At 51.0% G+C, this 21,097-nt stretch overlaps 4 protein-coding genes across 4 annotated transcripts; all 4 read left to right on the forward strand.

Annotated features, from left to right (window-relative positions):
• Nucleotides 1-2,076: 2,076 nt before the first annotated feature.
• Nucleotides 2,077-4,440, forward strand: LOC100906498 (F-box/LRR-repeat protein 7). Its single transcript, XM_003743073.1, has 5 exons — nt 2,077-2,143; nt 2,277-2,428; nt 2,613-2,814; nt 2,910-3,056; nt 3,182-4,440. The coding sequence occupies exons 1-5, from the start codon at nt 2,119-2,121 to the stop codon at nt 4,438-4,440; spliced, it is 1,785 nt and encodes a 594-aa protein (XP_003743121.1). The 5' UTR covers nt 2,077-2,118.
• Nucleotides 4,441-5,213: 773 nt separating this feature from the next.
• On the forward strand, nt 5,214-11,312 carry LOC100906642 (uncharacterized). The gene is made up of 6 exons (XM_018639427.1): nt 5,214-5,332; nt 5,563-5,695; nt 5,837-6,038; nt 6,131-6,277; nt 6,376-7,416; nt 11,065-11,312. The coding sequence occupies exons 2-6, from the start codon at nt 5,675-5,677 to the stop codon at nt 11,310-11,312; spliced, it is 1,659 nt and encodes a 552-aa protein (XP_018494943.1). The 5' UTR covers nt 5,214-5,332; nt 5,563-5,674.
• On the forward strand, nt 11,100-15,521 carry ras (Inosine-5'-monophosphate dehydrogenase ras). Its single transcript, XM_003743031.2, has 6 exons — nt 11,100-11,308; nt 13,091-13,149; nt 13,482-14,522; nt 14,640-14,879; nt 15,017-15,154; nt 15,293-15,521. The coding sequence occupies exons 3-6, from the start codon at nt 13,489-13,491 to the stop codon at nt 15,414-15,416; spliced, it is 1,536 nt and encodes a 511-aa protein (XP_003743079.1). The 5' UTR covers nt 11,100-11,308; nt 13,091-13,149; nt 13,482-13,488; the 3' UTR covers nt 15,417-15,521.
• Nucleotides 15,522-17,365: 1,844 nt separating this feature from the next.
• On the forward strand, nt 17,366-21,011 carry LOC100906789 (solute carrier family 22 member 6-B). Its single transcript, XM_003743075.3, has 11 exons — nt 17,366-17,475; nt 17,675-17,905; nt 18,027-18,130; nt 18,243-18,397; nt 18,911-19,079; nt 19,205-19,355; nt 19,445-19,527; nt 19,675-19,861; nt 19,972-20,196; nt 20,324-20,466; nt 20,607-21,011. Exons 1-11 carry the CDS (start codon nt 17,407-17,409, stop codon nt 20,653-20,655), a joined length of 1,566 nt encoding a protein of 521 aa, XP_003743123.2. The 5' UTR covers nt 17,366-17,406; the 3' UTR covers nt 20,656-21,011.
• Nucleotides 21,012-21,097: the final 86 nt, after the last annotated feature.

Below are 21,097 nucleotides of genomic sequence, written 5' to 3' on the forward strand. Positions count from 1 at the left end.
CAGGTCCCCGCTGGAGTCCATGAAAAGCTGTGGAAAGTCTCACCTGGAAGCTGGCACAAATCCCATTAACCCAGCCTGTCCCCGGAGAATTTTGATGAGGGGAGAACTCTATATTTTCCTGATCCGGATGTCCCACGGAGAGCTCCCGCAAGTTACTCTCATCTGCCTACGGGCTGCCAGAGCACGGGTTCTCATCCGCACGGAAGGTGTCAATTATTGGGGGTATTTCGGAAACCTTTCTAAATCGAGATCTCCGGCGGTAACGATCGTGAATAACTTCGCAACGCGCAGATTGGCTTTATTTAACCCCGATACATGACACCTCTAGTCTTGAAATTCTATTTCCGAAAGAATCCTGGGAACTTAAATCGAGTCTCAAATCGACATCTAATGAGGGGTCGCCATCCAAGCTCCGCAAATTATGTTACTCCAAATCATCCGGGTATGGAGCGATAAAGCGGATCTGCCCTCAGAAGCGCCAAGCTAGTAGGTACTGAGCCCACATCTTCCGCAGGTATCTCCATGGTAGTTTCGGATTTCTCAGGGACAAGGTTGAGGAAATCTAGTAATTTCGATCCGCTTCCGGCTGTCCGGACACTGGGGTCGAGATCGCCGATTAGAGAGCTCCAGCGACGTGGCTACCCAGCAGAATGTGGACGGGCCGGATATCGAACCCCTCACAAGGTTTCGGTGTCAAAGGAAGGAAGCGGCCGAGTTATCCGTTTCATGACTTGGGCTAAGAATTCACTTCACAGAGGAATCTGATGCGCATGCGACTGTCCTTGGCTGCTCATCCGGAGGGATTCCTTTGAGGGAAGGTCGCATGTGTTCAACTAACCGCGTTAATGCTGATCGAATTCTCGCAGACATCATAGACAATGGGGGTGAACAATATAATTGTGAAAATCCCTGCGATCAGGACCCCGGAAGCCGATTCCCGATGTACGATTTCGAGTCCAGGGAGGAACGCCCAAGTTACAGCGAGAATCCCGTGAGGTGCCGCCTGGATCGCGATCGAATCGCAGACTGGGATCATCTGCGAGGAAAATCTATGCTCGACGCTTCTGGAATCGGGCTTGAGGCGAGACGCGTGGGAAAGGCACGGCTCGCAAGAAGTCCCGTCGTGGATGACGAAAGTGATTCACTCACCGAAGTATTCCGATCTCCAGCAAGAGAAGTTCTCGGCGGAGAATGAACTTTGGAGAAACCCTCGATTATACCGAGCTCCACTACAAGCAAGCTCACGCAAAATAATGTTGCCGTCTACAGCCTATCGAAGCTACCTCGATGAACGGTCTCATTTTTCATTCTGCAAGATGCGAGACCGACCTATTGCACGCGAACTCTCCAAGAATGAAAGTTGACCTGATTCGGCGACGAACAATCCTCGAATTTACGCGTCTGGCAGCTTTTCTGATTCACGAATCACGGAGGCACGGATGAATCTTTGAATAATGCTCCACACAGCTCATGCGCTCAAGAACGAGCAGTGCATCGATGTGCAGGGCTGATGACCGCCTTCCCGCAGACAATATCCATCATTTTTTCGGAAGCTCGTGGTTGGCCGGCGGCCTGCAAGGGTCCTTAGAGCTAGGAAGTTATCATTTAATTTTCGACTCGGCTGAAGATGGGAGTGGGGCGGTGGATGGCCTCGAGGATCTCATGGTGAGGATTGGAGGGCGCGATTTTCCGAGGGCCTGACATAACTCGCTCAGATTCGCTCATGCTTAGGAAGTAGCTCGCGGTTCCAGCTTCTATCCTGTTAAGTCTTCAGCCTCGTTGCCCAAATGTGGTTAGTTGAACCCACAGTGGTGGCTCGCACATGGAGCTGCATCTCGTTCTCATTTCCGGAGACCCGAGGAGAGTGTTGAGTCGAAAGCTTCGATCTGCATGTACTCTGCGTGTACAGTCCTCGCAGATGCGCTTCGCGGATCATGGCAAGTACATATGTTCAATGTCGCAAATGGTTCATAATAAGCTTGCGCTTCTGTTGACAAACGAAACACGCGCGCAGGGACAAGATCGCCGTGGAAGTCTCCCTCGAGAATCTCAGACTCGCTCCGATTCCGAGGAGCCCAGGACAACTCAGCAAACGAGTGCAAGTTGCGGAGTACCCGAATGAATGTGTGTGTGTTTCCTGAGGGTAAGTTCGAATAGCTCATTTGGGGAGAGTTTCATCATCGGGATCCGCTCCTGGCAGGGAGCGTGGGCTTCATTCTCTCCATCTCAATCGAGTTGAGTTCAGGAGTTCAGACAGGATGATTTCTGGCTTCCAGCAGGCCGTCCCTGGGAGAGAAGCGAGACGTTCCAAGCAGGAGGAGGGATATATCCGTCAGCCATACTCCGTCAAGAGTTCAAGGCTGTCCTGGGGGAATTATACGTCGCTGGAGAGCCACAGGAAGCCACCATGGATGGACTTCCTCTCGAGGTCAGCGTGATGGATTTCCGAGATTGTCGGAAGACTCCGAAGGACCGGACATGCATTCGACTTCTATCCAAGTTGCATATGTGATTCTTGAATTCGAACGAGAGATGCCCTCTTCCGCGGTTCTCCCACGCTCTCTGCGTCAGGGTGCCCTATTACTCAGACCTACGTTTCAATATCTCCGCAGCTTCTCGAGCTTATATTTCTGAAGCTGCCTACCGCGGATCGTCTTTCTTGTGCTCGGGCATGTCGTCAGTGGGCGCAGGTTTTGTGCTCGTCAGCGTTGCTCATGGACGTCCGATTCGTCGTTCGGGGTCCGTGTTCGAAAGCAAGGACCACTATTCTCATGGGAAGTAACCGCGAATACTCAAACTTCAGAATTGTCAGAGGTATGATCATCAAACCGATGAGTACACTGGAGGAGCTTTCTTATGCTCGAGAGGGCTTCCTTCGATTCCACACGCGTATTTCTTTCTCTCTGCAGCGAACCTCAACACGTTCAATCGATCGCTTTGGACGAAAATCGGAGGAAATATACGAGATCTGCATTTGATCAGATGCGAATGGTCGATTCGGAGTCTGGCTTCCATTCTTCGGCAGTGCCCGAAACTGGAATCCTTGACACTCACAGGTGAGAATTGTCATTAGTGCACCACCAAACTCCCTCCAATAGACCAATATTCCGGGAGGCGAAGACCCCAGAATTCAGTCTCTTGACCCAAGTCCTCGAACATTCCAAAGAATTCCTCGTTCCAGCCGGAGCTCCATTGTGCACTCTCCCCGTCTTGCACAAGCCCCCAAAAAGGATCCGTCTCGACAAGGTCCGCACGTCGGTGTTGAGCGTGAGGACTTTGATCATTGAAGACTCCGAAGAGCTCTTCCTCTCAGAAGACACCCTCGACCATCTGCTCGAATTGATGCCGAACCTTACTTCTTTATCGATGCGATCGAGCTTCGAGGGAGACGCTGACTTCAAGAACGCATTCCCAAGTTTAATGAAGTCGAGGCACAGGTTCACTGAACTAGACATCGATTTCGACGACATCGACAGCGAGCACGTGATCCGTCTCATGGAGAAGTATTCGGAAAGTCTCCGAAAACTGTCCTTGAGGAGCTGCTGTTACCTCACCGTTGAGGCATATGCGGCAATCAGCCGTTGCTCGAATTTGCGTTCCTTGCTGCTGAACGAGGCGAAATGGCTCGACGACCGGCAGGCGAGGATCCTTCTCGATAGCAGCCCTGAGCTGGAATCTTTGAGCATCAGGGTCGGCGCGCTCAGGAATGAAACGACTTCCGCGATCTTGGGGTTGAAGAAACTTCGCCGTCTCATTCTGAAGTTCACTTTCATTGTCGACCCTGGCTTCCTCAGTTGCTTGAAAAGTCTCTCCTCGCTCGAACATCTCGAACTGGATTTCATCGAGGACGGTCCGGAACTTTTCCGGACTATGGCCTGTCTTAAGAACCTTCGTACTTTAATTCTAGCAGACTGCGAAATCACTTCCGATTGTGTGGAGGTTATCGTGGAGAATTTCAAAAAAATTGAGACGCTCGAGCTCAACTGCATTACACTGAATGAATTGGACGGGACGAAATTCCGTCTTCTTAAAAACCTCAGAAGCCTAAGTCTCGATCAGGCTCTATGGCTGACGGACTCCGCCTTCGAAAGTGGAATTGGACCCTCGGATTTGGAAAGTCTTGCCCTGAGCAGTTGTCCTCTGACTGATGTCGGACTCCTGAGCATAGCGACCAATCACGGTCGTTTGGAGAAGCTCGAACTTTCGGCCTGCAGAAACATCTCAGACGCTGGCGTCGCTTCCCTCCTCAGCCGTGAGCCCTTCCTCCGGAGCCTGTCGTTGGCATCGTGTTGGGGCCTGTCGGACAAGATACTCAGATTCATCAGGGACCGATGTTTTCGTCTCGATCTCTTAGAGCTTCAATTGTATCAGATGACGCGCTCTGCCGTGGCTCTTTTTGTGAAGCGCAGACCTTCGGTCGAAATTCAGGAATATTGGTGAAGGACGAGCCGACCGCGTCTCTCGTTTAGTCGGCCTAGTTGTCGTGCCGATAAAGGTACTTGCCATGTGACAGCCGAATACTTTCGCACACGTGAGCGGAAATGCTCTCAAGTGCAGAAGTCGTTGTACTTGGAGTAGGTGGTTGAGTAGAGGATCCTATTCGATAAAGGTAGTTTGATCCTTCCCGAATCCCGCGTGTCCCAAGGACCTTCCCGAATGACGCAGCTTACTCGCCGGTCGAATAGAAACGCGGAAAGTATCGAGAGCAAGTTTTGAAAAGGAGGAGGATCGACGTCGTAAACGGAAGAATTCGGTCAAGTTCTGACTTGAGGTCAGTAGGTAGAGATGCAGGGGACATAGAGTGGAAGAAATCGTCCTGAACTCTACTCTCATTTGTGTCAAGAGAGTCTCGGAAGGACAAAGACGATAGGTAGTTGGAGTCAAAATCCGCAGGGTTTTCCGATAGGGAAAATCAGCTCCCAGGAATTCCCCGTGGATTCACGCTGCGGAATGCATTTGACGAAAGGGAAATCGATTCTTAAAATAAATACAGAGAGCATACGCTGCCAGGGAATCTCTTCCCGTGCGGATCTCGAGGTTACACCATTTCCCGCAACGGCTGCATAGGAACGTCCTCCGAGGTGCAACCCTCCGGGGCGTTCGCTTAGTCGCAAATTCCCTTATTGGAGAAAGACGGTTCGACCGTGCTCATTCGGCCAACATCAGCGATATTCCGAATGCCCGAAGTTTGCCTTGGTGGACGTGCACGCAATGTTTCCGAGCATAGCACGCTGAGTTGAGGGATTCGATTATCATCTGGGCTGTTGCGATCGATTCGCAGAGCTCGTCAAAAAGTGGTCTTCCAAGCGCTGAGAAGTGTGGTGGCGAAGCCGTGAGTGATAGATCTTTCCTTCTTCCACCTCGACTGGGGAGGAAGACGCTGGGGCCTCCGTTCGGCATAATGATAAGGGAACCATCGACGCAACATCGCCCATTTCAGTCTTGTAGTCATAATGGTGGGCACTTCTTTAAAGACCAGCGTTGGAACTCAGTTCTCGTCCGGTCGGAGGCGCGATCTTGTCGTTAATCAAACACGAAGGAGCGTGTACGCGAATTTTGCAGGTACCCTGCTTGAATTGTTATCGGAGACGCTGAAGACAAAGGACCACCACGGAAGACGTCCGAAAGTGTCTGCATAGTATCGAGGAGCGAAGAACTTTGACTTCAACCGAAAATGGAAGAGCTTCCGTTCGAGGTTCGTGTGTGATCCGTTCTTCCCTCGCAGAGAGGATGGACGCCGAGAGCCCTGGTGACTCTCAATGCGATATCGATTCCTTATCGTAGACGCACTCTGAAAATCTAGAGCCACGACTCTAAGCGGAGTTTTGATCGCTAGTTACTTGAGATGATCTTGAGCCGCTTGGATTTGTATGATCGCCTCTCATGTGCCCAATTGTGTCGGAAACTCCAATTGGCAGCGACTGCACCGAGACTTATGCAGAATGTACGGGCGGTCATTCACGCCTCTAGACTGCGAGAGGCCGTAGCTAGAATGACGAGGGGCGAGCGCGTTTACAGGGCGATCGAATTCCGCGAGGGTAAGAAACGATTAGCTTTTCCTCAAGAGAGATTCACAAGCCGCCCCTAGAAGAGGTCGTGCGTCGAGATCAAGACCATAACTCTTTTCAAGTCAACATGGCCGATTTACCCTTTGGGTTCTGGAAGAAGGTCGGCCCAGGACTCCGACACCTGAAGCTGACCCGCTGCCGTTGGTCGAACCAGCTCCTCTACCTCATACTCCGACGGTGCACCAGCCTCGAGACTCTCCTACTGATAGGTGAGCTCTCGCGGGCCTCTGGCCTTCGACAGGCAAATCCGGCAGGCGACCTGGACGACTTCGGCATGCTTCTTGACTGACACAAAGTCTCTTTCCAGGATGTCCGTTCGCTACCGAAGCCGACAAAAGAGCTTCCGAAGACTTATGCTATGAGGAACCTCTTGAACCCTCGCCCAGTTTGCTCACTCTCCGTATAGCGGAGAGCTGCGAATTGTCTTGGGTGCCAAAAACAGTCTCAATGCTTCTGGCATTGCTGCCCAGCCTGACGTTTTTCTCTTTGACAAGTCGAAGTATGACCCTTGAGGAGTTCGAAGAAACAATGGATACGTTTTTAGCGGCAAAGCAAATTCTGACAACTTTTGAGCTCGATTCTCGGTCGCATCTCCACGACGAAATCGTGACGGCGCTCATCGAGAAGTATTCGGAAAAGCTCAGAAAACTGATCCTTAAACACTGTTCGGAGCTCACGGAGGGTGTCTTCTCCGCGTTGTGCAACTGCGTGGAATTGCAGAGTCTCTCTTTGAAGAACGCGAGGCTTTTCACCGAGCTCCATTTGCGGAGACTCCTTCTCAACTTGCCGCACCTCGAAGAGCTTACTTTAATCAACCCCGGAGATCTGGCGAGACCCGTCTTGAATCGTCTCTGTGAATGGACCAAGCTCAAGTGTCTGACCCTTTGTCACCGTTTGCCGGACAGAGCGTGGGACAGGCTGCGCGTCGGACAGTTCAGCGGGCTTCAGCATTTGGAGTTGACGCGGGTCGACGGTACGCTTCAATATTTCTCGAGCATTCGCTTCCTCGAGAATCTTCGGAGCTTGAGCCTGGTTGACCCTGCTCCGTTCAACACCAGCCAACTCACTTTAATCACTCGGAACCTCAAGAAGCTAGAGAGGCTCTGTCTGAAAGGCTGTGCCGAGCTCACTGAAGCAGATGGATCCGAGTTTTGTGAGCTTAGAAATCTCAGGAGCTTGTCGCTGACGGCGGTTTCGCACGTTTCGACGCGGACTTTCCGAAGATACAAGACGATCGACGCGCTGAAGGAAATCGCGGTGGACGACTCCTCAATCGACGATGCGACGCTCAAGGAAATCGCGATTCATAATCCCCGTTTGACAAGTTTGAAACTCCGACGCTGTCCAGGTATCACAACGAGAGGGCTAAGACGACTCCTCCTCAGGGAGCCCGCTCTCCGATCACTCCATCTCCGAGAATGCCGTTCGTTGACGTCCGCGATTCTCACACGAATCGCACGCGTCTGTCGCCAACTGGACTACTTAGATTTACGACATTGTGCCTGTATCGATCAGTACGACATTGAATGTTTTCACAGCCTGAGGCCTGAAGTTGGCTTACATTATTGATCGATGTCAGAGTTTCGGCATTTCTTGCGCGAGATGACTGCTCCAGGAGATCACCCGCCTTGGCGATCGATCACAGAGAATTATTGATTTCCTCAGCCCGGTCGTTCCGAAACGAGGTCGAGAGATGTTGGAAACAAGAAAGCATGTCATAGATCCTTTCCCCGCATCGACCTCCTGCGAATGATGAAGGCTTTGGGGTGACGCGAATCCCTAATGTATTTGTGTATTGAGTATTGACTTATCGTAATGAATAAATGACGAGGATTTAGTGTCTCGTGGCGCGTTTCCCCATCTTCCGGCGAGAGGCTCAACTCTATTATCGTGGAGCTTCTCCAATACTCCTCTTGAGGATGTGCTTCTGCATTAATTCTCGCCACGGTTGACTTCCTAACGCTGACCGAGGGCATTTCCGATGCGAACAAAAACACTCAAAAGTCGATGGATGTACCGGATATATGTACTTCCGAAAGAAAATCCCGCGAAACACAAGAATCGTATCCTCTTCATGAGATAGCTCTCTCGGAGTCTACGAAATGCCGACCTATTCGTGAGGCCACTCAGCAGAGACCCCTGACTAAGCGGAGTCTCATCGTAGAAACAGGCCTTTGAAATATCCGCAATTCTCCTCGAGATTCGTGGATCCCAGATGTCCAGAACACATGTTATCTATTTTATAGGTGTCAATATAATGATACGATATTCACACTTTACACATGTGTACCTGGATATACGTATAGATGAACATGCTATATTTATGCCGATCAGCGACACCAGCCGGCAGAGGCCGCGAGCATCCCGAAAATCTCGCGTACCGGATCCTGATGAGTTGGGAGTTGGGAGGCCCCCTAAACGAATTCCGGCGATAGTGATGACTGATGACTGAGAACGCATACCACCTGTGACGTGGCCACCTCGTCGTGGATCGCTGCGCTCGTTTACCTGGGAGGAAGCGCATGCTGGTGCCGAGGATGTGTGCGGAGGGTCGGCTGATTATTATTCATAACCTCGCGATGGAGCATTATGATAGAGTATCACCCGAAACGATTGGGAACCTTGGGAGAATGTTTATGGCTCTCGACTGTGACTTAGCTCTTATGACCCCTCATTATCCGCCTAATATTTCTAATGGGTTTCTATAGATGTATAATGTGACGGCGGAATGCTTCTGATGCATTACGAGCTCGCGGCTTCTCGCATGTCTCCGAAGTCGATTTAATCAGACAAGGGTGCTGAATCCTCCCCGATTCTACCAATGATCCAGCTTCTGCTCCTAGAATTCGCAATATCGACACACAGCGGAAAGTTCGCAGCCTCGCCAGAGACATCCGCATGGAATGGATTCAAAACCTATTAGGCGTCTCCATCGGAATTTCGAAGCTCACATACCTGGCAACTCTTTTTCCACTCATCTCATTCGATCTGCTTTATGTGCTCTGAAGGATTCATCCTCCTGGTACTCTGGCTACAATAATTTTCCTCTCGTCTCCGGTCTCGCGATCCTTCCGTGTACGTTGCCTTCCCCGTCCAGAAAATGGAGAGAGAAGCCCAAAACCATAGGCTTACGCAGCAGTTCTACTGGGGCGACCAGATCTGGTCCTCGCATTCAGGGGCCTCACGCGGTCCATGGATCTTTGCACGATTATCAGAGGAAAAGGCCATACCGAGACTAACGAGAGACTCGAGCCATTCGGAGTTTCCGAGCTGAATATACATGTGTGCTCGTCTTCGCGGCTCGTTCCCGCGCATCCTCTATACTTGGTAGAACAAGGGAGCTCTAGAAATCCGCGCGACCATCGAGGCCCCGGAGCAGACTCCATCAAGACAAGAATGCTTATCTAAGACTATCGCCGAATCAGGTATCTCGGACGATCACCCGCTGTTTCGAATCCGTGTCCGATATCGCTTTGTTGACGTCGCATCCACGCACGTGCCAGACGCCTCCGTATGAAGTTTTCCGGGGGAGAACAGCTCAGGGAAACCACCTTGTTCGACGGCTGTTTGACTACGCGAGAGGGAGAAGCATCCTGACGGGAAGCTCGAAGCTCAGTGAGGATTTGAGCAGAGAACGTCAGCTTAGGACTTAGACGACCTGGATTTTGTGCTCGGGAGGCTTTTGGCGACACACCAAGTGAGTTCTATTGCTTCTCCCTCACGCAGGTCTCGGAGTATACTGAAATTCTATCCTAGTTCCAACCAGTTTGGTGCATCTCCTCCTAGGCACAATGCGTTCGAGGATGTTTTTTAGATCGCAGCGCTGATCGAGGCCTATTAAGATTCGCCATTCCGCCGTCCCAATCAGTTCATGAGCTTCGTAGAGTCTCTGCGGGGATCCCAGAAGGATGGGGCGCAAGGGAGCGCTCGATCGGTATACTCGGAGGCCGGCGGCCGGCTCTTTTCCGTGAGCTCCATTCTCCCTGATTGTCTCCGTCAATCTAGATGGAGCTGCAATTTATCCCGAGGAATACCGCACTGGATCGGCTTCGCTGAAGTCATCCAGCGTCACGCTCCCCCATGATGGACTCGAGAAAATCAGCCTCGACCGGGAAACTCCACAAGAATTCGCCACCGGCCGATGAGCTCGCTCCGGTCCCTCGAGCTCCTGTTCTCGGCAGAATGATCGTTCCTGCACTCGAGAGCGTGACGAAATGCAGCGTGACGTCAAACCTCGAGCAAGTTCTCGTCCCTTTAGCCAGTTTCCAAGCCGGGGGCCAGTGACCAGACCAGGCAGCAATGCAATCTCTTCTGTTCTGAATTGAGGAACGTCTCTGCTCTCAGCTCCTGGGCCCTGGGCTACCGCCCACGTATGTCTTGATTGAAAATGGGATGGGTCTTCACCCAGGGGGTTCTCTTCGCTATCGGATGCTCGCGAGCTTCCATGAATCAGAAGCTCAAGTCAGGCTCCCACTTCAGGAGGGGATCATCATCAATGGGCCTCCTACCTGATGCCATGACGCGAGCAGTTCTCCTCCGTGCATCAAGGTTCTCCGTCCTCAACGCTCTGCAACGGAATTCCTCCAGCACAGGTCTCGGGATGACCTTTGACGGTTGGGTTCCCAGACGCGTTTTAGGACGTGTGGGCTCAAAAGCAACTTTTCATGCGGAGGGACACGGAGCGGGCTGCGAACAAAAGTCTGAGATTTCAGAGCGGAGTTCAGCGGGGCGGAGCAGCTGAACGATTACAGCCTTTCTCGGGGACACCGGCAGGTCAATACGGATATTTTCGAGCTCTCATGACATCATGCCCAGCATGACACATGAGCAGGGAAGCCTCATAGTCGGACCGGACTTCGGAGTCGGAGTCCTCGTCGCATACTGTAAACATTGCAATCACCGTACGGGTACCCTGTCCCTTTACTAGTCGGTACAACCTCGAATGAGGGGGGAGGTTTTCGAATAGCGCGCCCTCAGGCACCGTCCTCTCTCTCAGGCCCGAAACAACCGACCCCAAACATTCAGCTCGACAACACGCTCTCTAGCCTTTCGCTGCCAAGGATCTTCCCCGAAAACCAGGCTATTAGCCCGCCGCCTGGTGAAATCCGTCTGAAACTTCCGAATATTAGGCGAGGAGATCGCGCCAAAGTGCTACTCGATGATTCACTGAATCTTCTGAAAAGTGCCATTACTTCATTGACTCAATACCAAGAAATCGCGGTTGTTGTTGAAATGTTGCGGTAAGCGTGAACGAGGCATGAACTTCTTGCGGGGGAAATTTTCAGCGTATAGAGAAGTCATGCAAGAACGTGTTGGGAAACCTGACCTCACAGATTTCGGCCTAGCGGTCTGTTAACATGCAGAGATTTTCGATTTCAATCGCGTTCCGCCAGGTTTCGACAAGAAGTCTGCCTGGATCTAAGATCGGAACGAAGGGGATGCCCTGGGACGCCAGTTAGGTCACAAGTGCTTGGTGACGAATCGGAGTAACTCGCGAGCGTTACGGAGTGTAGTCTGGGGAATGACTACGGACTGAGACTGGAGCTTCGTCTCGAATGGAGATACTGGTTATATTGGTGGGACAGTAGCTCGTCCATCAGGCGCATGAGGAGCTCGCTCGATCCCTCAGAAGCGTATTGTATTTCTGAGAGTGGAGAGTTCCGGACGAAGCATTACGCCCTTCCGTACAGTCAGCTCGCGGAACTTCGTTGTGATGGGACGATCGTTTTAGATTGCTCCAATAACCGACAGATCTTTGCGAAGTTTTTCCGAAGGCCGGCAGCCTCCCGAAAAGCTACCTGCGCCGTTCCCCCCGAAATTTCATTCGTGACCACGGGTGTCACAACTCACAACCCCTCAATTCGAGGATGACTCAAATTATAGGTTCTGGTTCATCTTTCGAAAAACGTTCAACCTGGCTACCTCGCAAGACGCAACGATCAGAACGAACAATCTGGTCGCTCCTTCGGGGACTGAGAGACTTATGGAACACGAGCGCTCTAAGGTCGAACTGGTAGAACTTTTTTGACTCCAGCTCAGCATCCTTGATTTTCGGCGATCCCTAGAATTACGCCGGATGCTCTAAATGATACTCTCAAACGAAACTGACAAATCGTCGCGTCGGTGAATCGGGCACTTCCTCTTGGAAGCCTCCCCTCGAATTGGTGAGATGTGACTCGACAAGCACCTTCCTCATGAAATACTCTGGATTCCCGAAACATGCTGATTCCGAGCACCAATCATTCCAATTTCGAGATACGCCTCTCAAGGTCGGTGATTCTCTCCCATGGAGAAGCATTGCAGGCTAGAGATCACGCGAGAGAATGCTGCGTCTCCTATCGGGAGCTCGCTCTAAGACTCCTCTCTTACTGAGGAGTCACTACGAGAAAAGGATCACAACATTGGAAAATTTGTACCTCGGGAGTTCCCCAGTATATCATACAAAAAAGCCACACACACCCAATCTCCCAATCGGACCGAGACGTTCCATAATCATCCACGACTCGGAGATATCAGCTCGAAGACGCTCAACCTGCCGTCCGGTTGTGTCACCACAGAGACCTGGGAGCTCCGCACGTGACGCAGCGAAGACCGTTGCTGATATATGTACATCCGTTTGTGTTTCGATTGGGAGCGCGGATCTGACGCTTAGCTGGGCAACTCTTGGAAATGGAAATCGTCGAGCATTATCCGAAGTTTGAGCTCGAACGGTAATAGATTATTCGAGTTTCCCATCCGATTCGCTCCTCGTTCTTTACGAAACATGCCCCTGGCGCCGGCGCCGGTTCACAAGCCTCCCGAGAGCCGAGACAGGGCCCTCGGGATTGAGTGCGTAATCGATACACAAACAAGCGCTTGTCTACAGTTTCGTTTGTTTTGCTCGATCGCGGAATCGTCTCGCCGGTTCAGATCTTCGGTGATCTTGTCTACGTCGAAATATCAGTATATCTTGTCCATCTCATTATCTAATCGTTCTTGCGCTCCTCTCTCACCTTATCAATGCTTGTGACCACTTTTTACAGGCGGCTGCATACTCCTCCAAAGTGATCCCCGTCTTCGTCCAAACCAGTCCTCCTCAACGGTAAGAGCCTCTCCGACTCTTTTCCCGAAATTCGAGTCCAGATCCGTGGGGGATACCGGAATCTTCAACCCAAGTAGCGTCGAGTCGAAGCTCGGATTCAACCGACCGAGGCCGTCGCAGAATTCTTCGTCGGAGATGGTTCTCGCGATAAGCCCTAATTTTGCTGATCTCTTGAACTCGATATCGTATAAAATCCGCTGGTCGTCAAAGGCTCGAGTGATGCTGCCGCTATCGTTCCCAATCCAGCCACGCTGAGGCCCCGAGAGTATAAGCGTATATAGAGAGTTTTCTTCGATTACTCCCGTTCCGAGACCATTCTCCTCGATTTCCAGATAGGAAATGTCCGCGTCCAAGCACGTTATCAACAGTGATGACGGCTACAGTGCCGCTCAGCTCATCGGCATGGGAGACGGCCTGACCTACAATGATTTCTTAATTCTACCTGGTTACATTCACATGTCGGCTGATGATGTTCAGCTATCGTCGAAGTTGACTAAGAAGATCAAGCTCAATGCTCCTCTCGTCTCCTCACCGATGGACACCGTCACCGAGGCCAACATGGCAATCGCAATGGCACTTCAAGGGGGCATTGGCATCATCCATCACAACTGTACACCGGAATTCCAAGCCGATGAAGTTGAGAAAGTGAAAAAATACAAGCATGGATTCATCCATGATCCCAAGTGTCTCGGACCTGAAAACTGCGTGACCGACGTCCTCGAAATCAAGGCCAAGTACGGATTCGCTGGTGTACCAATCACCGACACCGGCCGAGTTGGAGGGAAGCTTTTGGGCATGGTCACCTCAAGAGACATTGATTTCCTGCCCAACGGTGAGCTCAACGCGAAGTTGAGAGAAGTCATGACACCCTTGGACGATTTAATCACTGCGCCAAACACTATCACCTTGCAAAATGCGAATGAGATCCTTCGAAAAAGCAAGAAAGGAAAATTGCCTATCGTAAACCAGAGGGGCGAACTCGTTTCATTGATGGCCAGGACTGATTTGAAGAAGAACCGTGACTTCCCTCTGGCCTCCAAAGACGATAACAAGCAGCTGCTGGTAGGCGCTGCAATCTCCACTCGGGAAGAGGATAAGCATCGTCTGAAATTGTTGGTCGCGGCCGGAGTCGATGTCATTGTGTTGGACTCGTCTCAGGGCAATTCCATCTACCAAGTCGAAATGATCAAATTCATCAAGAGCAACTACCCCAAAGTCGAGGTCATCGCTGGGAACGTTGTGACGTCCGAACAAGCCAAAAACCTCATCTCGGCAGGCTGTGACGGACTCAGAGTCGGAATGGGATCGGGCTCGATTTGCATTACCCAGGAAGTGATGGCGTGCGGGAGGCCTCAGGCGACTGCTGTCTACAGGTGAATTCCGGAGTCAATCTTGAATCCTCGTACAAGATAGGGATATGGGCCATCACGAGCACTCCCCATCGCTCATGTTCGGGATGCAGTTCGATGTGGTTCCTCTAATGTTTGCAGAGTTTCTGAGTACGCTCGGCGCTTCGACGTACCGTGCATCGCTGATGGCGGGATCAGTTCCGTGGGACATATCATTAAAGCCATCTCAATGGGCGCCTCCTGCGTCATGATGGGTTCGATGCTGGCCGGAACCACCGAATCTCCGGGAGAATATTTCTACTCTGACGGTGTTCGACTCAAGAAATACCGTGGAATGGGATCTCTCGATGCCATGGATAGTGGAAAAGGCTCACTGTCGAGGTGCGTTATTCTCTTCAGAAATGGAATTCCCCGAGCCGCCCCGTATTGGCTGGAGAGTGAAGCGAGCTTTCGGGACAGCTGTCAGGCTCGACACGGCCATGATTATGATCATTTCATTCACCTCTTGAACGTTGCAGGTATCACCAAAGTCAAAAGGATAAGATTAAGGTTGCTCAAGGAGTAACAGGCACCATCGTTGATAAAGGCTCCATCCACACATATGTACCTTATCTCACCAGTGGTCTCAAGCTGGGCTGCCAGGATATCGGAGTCGGGTGAGTGATCTCCTATTTTTGCCAGAAGAATCGAATGTCGATAAGACATTCAAGCTGTCCATCAACGTTCACCCACAGATCGAAAGAATGTTGGGGCGAAGTTCAACAATATTCAGGAATCTTTCCTTTTTCCTTCAGTTCCGTGATGGCTCTCCGAGAGCAAATGTTCTCGGGAAACGTCAAATTCGAGAAGCGAACTGTCTCTGCTCAGCAAGAAGGTGGCGTCCATGGGCTCTTCTCCTATGAGAAGAAGCTGTTCTAGGATGCATCAATTATGAGATGGATTCGAGACGCCCGGTTCATATATAAGATTTACGATCAGCTGACGAGTCACAGGTTCCATGTACAAACCAGTCATTTTTTAATTTACATTCCCCCTTCCCGCACGAGCTATGACGATGATGTATGTGAGCGGTTCGGGCACTCGATGTCGACCTTGAACGAATAAAATACCTCATCTGATTTCATCTGACCTACATTCTAATCTCATGGTCCCATCTGTCAGGATCCGTTCATGTTCGGAATTTGGATGACAACTAGGAAATCAGAGCGCGTCGGGAATCGTGTATCTTTCTTTGGATCCCACCGTTCACCGTTCCCGAGAGAGAACAGGCCAGAATTGTCGTCTCTGCAGCGAGAAATCGAGTTTCATACACTTTCTATGAGTGGTACTCTCATGAGAAGGGCTATAGTTCTCATGAAAGTGCAATCGAGGAGCCGGGGAGTCATGATTCATACCATCATACCTCCCCCCTGAACATAAGCATTTTCACCATGGATAAATTGAATCTAGGATCACGTTGTGTAAGTGCATCATTCGGGGATGTCCTCCTGTGATCCCGTTCTACACATCTCCCCGGACAGGAACATTTTTCTCCATGACGGCTCTATATGAGCGAGTATGGGGAAGAGAGGAAAAAATATCCGACGCTCCTGTCGGCACAATTTCTTAGCGCTCCTTACATCGGGCGAGCGAAAGACGAGCTGAGCACACGTGGTAAAACCTCTTGGGCTTCATCGAGACGGCACCGCCTCAAGGGACGCATGAGATCCCAAAGCCAGATTTGTGGAGCCCGATCGGCCGGTGGACGAACTCTGACGGAAACCTCGACAGGAGGCTGTGGCGAATATCCCGCTGCTCGGGAGGCCTCCTTCTGATCTCGCAGAAAACCAGGATCGTCGGGAATAAAATTCCTCCTACGTTTTCCAGCAGCTTCGGGTTTGAGACTCGCAGCGTAATTTCAATTTGTTTCCTTTCGAGGAGGTATATGTACCCTTCCCTGCCCGTCCGTTCGTTCGGCCCGTCGCCATTCAAGGGTGCGACAGACTATGCGCCTGGGAGGTTGGCCTGGAGCTCTCGACTCTCTGCGCGAATCAGCCGCGGTGACTCCTGATGAGGTCATTGATTCCCCTTGACTGCGTTCACCTAAAAATCGTAGAATGGGTACCGAAAAGTCTCTAGGAGCTCCGGAGTCGCGCAGCAAAGAGCTTCCAGCAGGACTCAAGGGATCGCTGTCAGCCTTCTGGACGTCTCGCGGTGTTCTGTTCTCCTCGGAAGTTGGATCATGCGCCCACGAAGAGCTGGAGGAATTGAAGTCCGAATATTGGGGCCGCAGAACTTCCCGCACGGCTCAGGGAACGATGCAGAGATGAGATGCAGGGAACGATGAAGGATTGTATTACATTTTACGGCTAGAATCAAGATCATGAGGCAATACCTCACAGGTAGAAGCGCCTCATAGGTACCCTTCCTCCTCATCGTAAAACAGATCGAGAGCGCCTCGTCAGAGACGATAAGGAGCAGATGTTCCAAAACAAATCGAAGGCGGCGCGCAGATTCCTCCGTAAAATCATTTTTGTTGAGATGAGCCTTATTTTCAAAGTACGCAGTTCCAACAGCTTCTCGCTCGAGAAGGCGAGGTCGATCATAGCGATCTCCCACGGCGAAAATCTGATGGATTCCGGCTCCGCCGGCCATCAATGGATAATCTCGATTTTGTGCCGTCATGGCTCGACAGGACGCCAAAGAGTCGCTTGGGCATCAGTGATTGCGTCATGAAGGAGCTCGTGTCATGAAACACATGTGACGACGTGCTCTCTTTTTCTGAATTTTAGAGACCTGATGTCACTCTTTAGTTCAATCAAGTTGTAAAGCATTATAAAAAGTGCATTATATAGCACGACGAGACAGCTACCCTAAGCCATAATGGCGAACGATTCCTGACCGTCGCTCGTTCGAATCTATTGCGAATATGGGAAAGCCCAAGAAGCCCGAAACGATCGATGATCTCTACGGAGTCATTACGAGATGGCACCTTCCGGTGAGTTTTCGAGGATTTTCTGCTCCGAATCCTACGGAGAGCCGAAGGGGGCGAACGTGAATAGCTCGTCCTCGGTGTCACTCTTATTCGCATTATGCGCACTGTCATTGGAGATATCCGTCTTGTGTTTGTTCGGGAGATTCCGGAGCGGGAGTGTTCATTGCAAGCGGAAACTCGGACCAACCCCTCTTATACACAGGTGTTCTTATTTGCTGTAATCCGGGGAATCCCAACGACAATTAATGTGATGGCGATGGTGTTTGTAGCCCCTCATCAAAATTATACGTGCAAGACTCCTCCTGGATGGGTTGCCGTCGAAGGTCAGTGCTCAGTCACTCCTCTGAATGGGTCTGATCCGAAGGAGATCGTTCCCTGCATGGAGTGGAACTACGATCATTCAGTCTACGCAGGAACGACTATCGTCGAAGAGGTAAGAGGATTCCCGCCTCACTGTAGATATACATGGAACCAATTCGAAGGAATCGACCATTCAGAAAGCTTCAATGATGGTCAACGATCGGGTTCTGCGACAGGCTATAATCTTTTCGCAGTGGGACCTGGTTTGCGATAGGCGATGGCTCATCTCCACGTCCCAAAGTGTTTTCCTTTTTGGCGTCATGGTCGGTACCATCCTATTTTCACATATCGCCGATTGGTAAGCCGATCCATGAGTCACGAACCGAGTCATGGAAACTCGAGCTGTAGCTCCACAAATGAGTCAAGTGGAGCGCTCTGATCTGATACGACGAGACCAATTTTTTCCGCAGGTTCGGTCGGAAACGGTCGTGTCTTATATCTCTCATTTGGTCAAGTGTGACAGGAGTTCTGATGGCATTCGCTCCCTCGATCGTTTGGTACAATTTCTTTCGCTTCCTCACGGCGGTCGGAAGCAGCGGCTACTCGGATTCCGCTCACGTGCTCAGTAAGTCTCCGTCCTGTAGCGGCATAACCCCAAACTTGGAATACGATGAAGGGCGTTAGCCTGCAAGCAAAGTGCCGATGTGTTAGATGGGTCCCAGCCGTAGGGTAGGGGCGAGCCCTCGTCCCCTGGTGAGCTTTCCCAGTCAGAGGAGACAATCTGATGGTGCAAATCGTTCCGGAACCCCACAATCAGGCCCGAGGAATACAGAGGGGAAGAGCCCTCGCGCCCCCTCCCCAAGCAGCAGATCGAAAAAAGTCAACGCAGGACGATCACACAAGATTCGTGAGACAAGTTATCTGCAAACACCCGCTGTCGAACTGCTCCCGATAACACGGCAAGAAACTGAAATCCGGAAGATCGCCTCCTTGGTTCCGCATGGACGCCCCCGAGGGATTCGGAGAAAATACAAAAACAGAACTCTAGAGACAAAGCATGCATCCGTGTGCCCGAAGTTAGATAATTCAGAATATTTTCAACTTTTTGTCTCTTTTTCATCTCTTTACCTTTCCTCAGTCTTGGAATCAGTGGCTCCGAACATGCGCTACTTCTTGACGCTGACCGTGGGCATAGGTTGGTCTATCGGAATGCTCTGCGTGCCCCTCCAAGCGTACCTGCTACCAGACTGGAACCTGATGCACCTTGTCACCCCTGTGCCAATCTTCTTTTTGTTCATGCTTTGGTTGTGAGTATCCTCATTCGGGTTCCGAACCGGATCAGTATCATTGAGCCAAGTATACTATCATGCTTGAGGAAGACGAATCGATGATCTCTGCCCTGGAACGTATTTTTCGTCTTTCCTAAATTAAGCTGCCTCGACGAGTCTGCACGATGGCTAATGGGCGCTGGTCGCTATGCCGAAGCTCGAGAGGTACTTGTTCGCCTGGCGAAATTCCGAGGGGACGTCCCAGAGAGTCGGATCGATGAAATGATTGAAGTCATCAAAAAGAAGGATTCCGAGGTAACCGTGCGCCCGTGAGGATTTTAATTCTCACAACAGATATTCGCTTGATTACCGGCAACGTAGCATGACAAATGTCTCGATTTCAGTGTGAGCTCATGACAAAACCAACCATGGCCGATCTCTTCTCCAAACGATACCGGAAATCTTCCATGATATTTTGTCTACTGATGTGAGTCATGGAGATGAGCGGCTCTGACCCAACATGCCTCATGTGCCCTTATGGTTCCGCTTACATGCCGGAATTTCTGAGCTCGGCCACCGAGTTTGACTAGAAAATCAATAACTATGATTAAAGTTCCTGAATCGTTCCCTTAAGGATGACAAGTTACACGCTCTGGTATCACGTGACCGTTTCAACCGCTGGAGTCGGGGCTAACCCCTACATAAGTTTTGCCGCCGCTGCGTTCTTCGAGCTACCGGGGAAAGCGGTCAATGTCCTTTTCATACGATTCGTCCGACGCAGGAAAGCAACAATATTTGCTCTTGTAGTCGCCGCTGCGGCCGTGACCGCCTACTCCCTTGCGCCGGACGGTGAGACGGCCTCTCCGCGCTGTACTTTTCGCGTATCCGACCTTCAGCCATGTTATAACTCGACCTGCTCTGTCATTATTAGTCTTTCCTTTGGAAGCGAACTCCGAAACGCAACTCTTCCGCAGATCTTGCGTGGCTGAAACTGGCTTGTCTGATCACCTGCAAGATGTGTACAGGCGCTCAAGGCGCTGTGCAAAGAGTTCAAATTAGCGAAATCTACCCGAGTATCGTGAGAGCCATGAGCACTGGTTTCTTCGTCACATTCGGGAGCTTCGCAGGTGCTTTCGCACCGTTCTTCGATGACCTCGTGAGTTTGCAATTCAAAGGCATTAACGAGAGCGTGGCCGCGGATTGCGCGATTTCCTCGACCTAGGGAGTCGATCCGATCGGGAGCATACTTAGATAGCTTATCAGCTAAGTACTCGAATTTACAGGCTTATCTAACGTACCCGTGGGTTCCAATGGCGTTTATCGCGGTTATGTGTATTGTGAGCTGCTTTGCGCAACTCGGATTGCGCGAAACCTTTGAGGTTGTTCTCACCGACGGCATGCATAAGGAGGTCCAGAAGAAGGCACCGTAAGAGCAAATTTCCTTGCCTTGAGCCAAACGTCTGTTTTGTTTTGGAGAATCGATCGCTAGTCTGTCTCGTATTCGCAGTCGGTCTCCTGCGCTGTTTGGAAAACTCAATTACCTTGTGTCCAACGTATATTTTCCAGAATAATTAAACAGGGCGAAATCAACCAGACGTTCAAGCAAGGAGTCTGAATAGGGGACGTCCCCTCGCGCGGACGCACTTGAAGGATACAAGGGCGCTTTTCTGGAATCGGATCCAGATAATATCCTCCTGAATTTGTCAGATCGGAGTGGCTGTGATCGGGAGTGCCAATCGTCATCCAGCAGTGAACGACAGCAGAGGCGCCTCCTTAAGTCTGCGCGAAGTTCTCCCACCACAGAAACTTCGTTCTAATTTGTATACAAATATGTACTTAGTCTTGCCAGTCGATCGTTCGAAGTCGGTCGGCCATGTGTGTGATAAATGATAAACGCAGGATATGCGTTAGGGAAGGTCTCCGAGCAGCTGGTAATAAAGACAGCCAGTGTCACGAATGCCGCGATCGGTTCCTAGAACTTGCCGTGTTCTTTGTACGTGGGAGACTTACTGAAATCCTCTCCTTGCTTTCCCTCGAGGCAGGCATCGGATATCCAG

Source organism: Galendromus occidentalis, unplaced genomic scaffold (genome assembly GCF_000255335.2).
Source record: "Galendromus occidentalis unplaced genomic scaffold, Mocc_1.1 scf7180000077438, whole genome shotgun sequence".
NCBI classification, from domain to species: Eukaryota; Metazoa; Arthropoda; class Arachnida; order Mesostigmata; family Phytoseiidae; genus Galendromus; species Galendromus occidentalis.

What these genes read in the sequence shown, in the direction of transcription:
- ras (XM_003743031.2), top strand. Translation starts at nt 13,489, where the DNA reads ATGTCCGCGTCCAAGCACGTTATCAACAGTGATGACGGCTACAGTGCC. An exon ending in GGAAAAGGCTCACTGTCGAG is followed by an intron (nt 14,880 to 15,016) that starts GTGCGTTATTCT and finishes TGAACGTTGCAG; the next exon opens with GTATCACCAAAGTCAAAAGG. An exon ending in TGCCAGGATATCGGAGTCGG is followed by an intron (nt 15,155 to 15,292) that starts GTGAGTGATCTC and finishes TTTTTCCTTCAG; the next exon opens with TTCCGTGATGGCTCTCCGAG.
- LOC100906789 (XM_003743075.3), top strand. Translation starts at nt 17,407, where the DNA reads ATGGGAAAGCCCAAGAAGCCCGAAACGATCGATGATCTCTACGGAGTC. An exon ending in TTACGAGATGGCACCTTCCG is followed by an intron (nt 17,476 to 17,674) that starts GTGAGTTTTCGA and finishes TCTTATACACAG; the next exon opens with GTGTTCTTATTTGCTGTAAT. An exon ending in CACCGTTCTTCGATGACCTC is followed by an intron (nt 20,197 to 20,323) that starts GTGAGTTTGCAA and finishes TCGAATTTACAG; the next exon opens with GCTTATCTAACGTACCCGTG.
- LOC100906642 (XM_018639427.1), top strand. Translation starts at nt 5,675, where the DNA reads ATGGAAGAGCTTCCGTTCGAG. An exon ending in GGCGATCGAATTCCGCGAGG is followed by an intron (nt 6,039 to 6,130) that starts GTAAGAAACGAT and finishes ACTCTTTTCAAG; the next exon opens with TCAACATGGCCGATTTACCC. An exon ending in GAAACTCCGACGCTGTCCAG is followed by an intron (nt 7,417 to 11,064) that starts GTATCACAACGA and finishes CCTCTCTCTCAG; the next exon opens with GCCCGAAACAACCGACCCCA.
- LOC100906498 (XM_003743073.1), top strand. Translation starts at nt 2,119, where the DNA reads ATGAATGTGTGTGTGTTTCCTGAGG. An exon ending in TGTGTGTGTGTTTCCTGAGG is followed by an intron (nt 2,144 to 2,276) that starts GTAAGTTCGAAT and finishes TCTGGCTTCCAG; the next exon opens with CAGGCCGTCCCTGGGAGAGA. An exon ending in AAACTTCAGAATTGTCAGAG is followed by an intron (nt 2,815 to 2,909) that starts GTATGATCATCA and finishes TTCTCTCTGCAG; the next exon opens with CGAACCTCAACACGTTCAAT.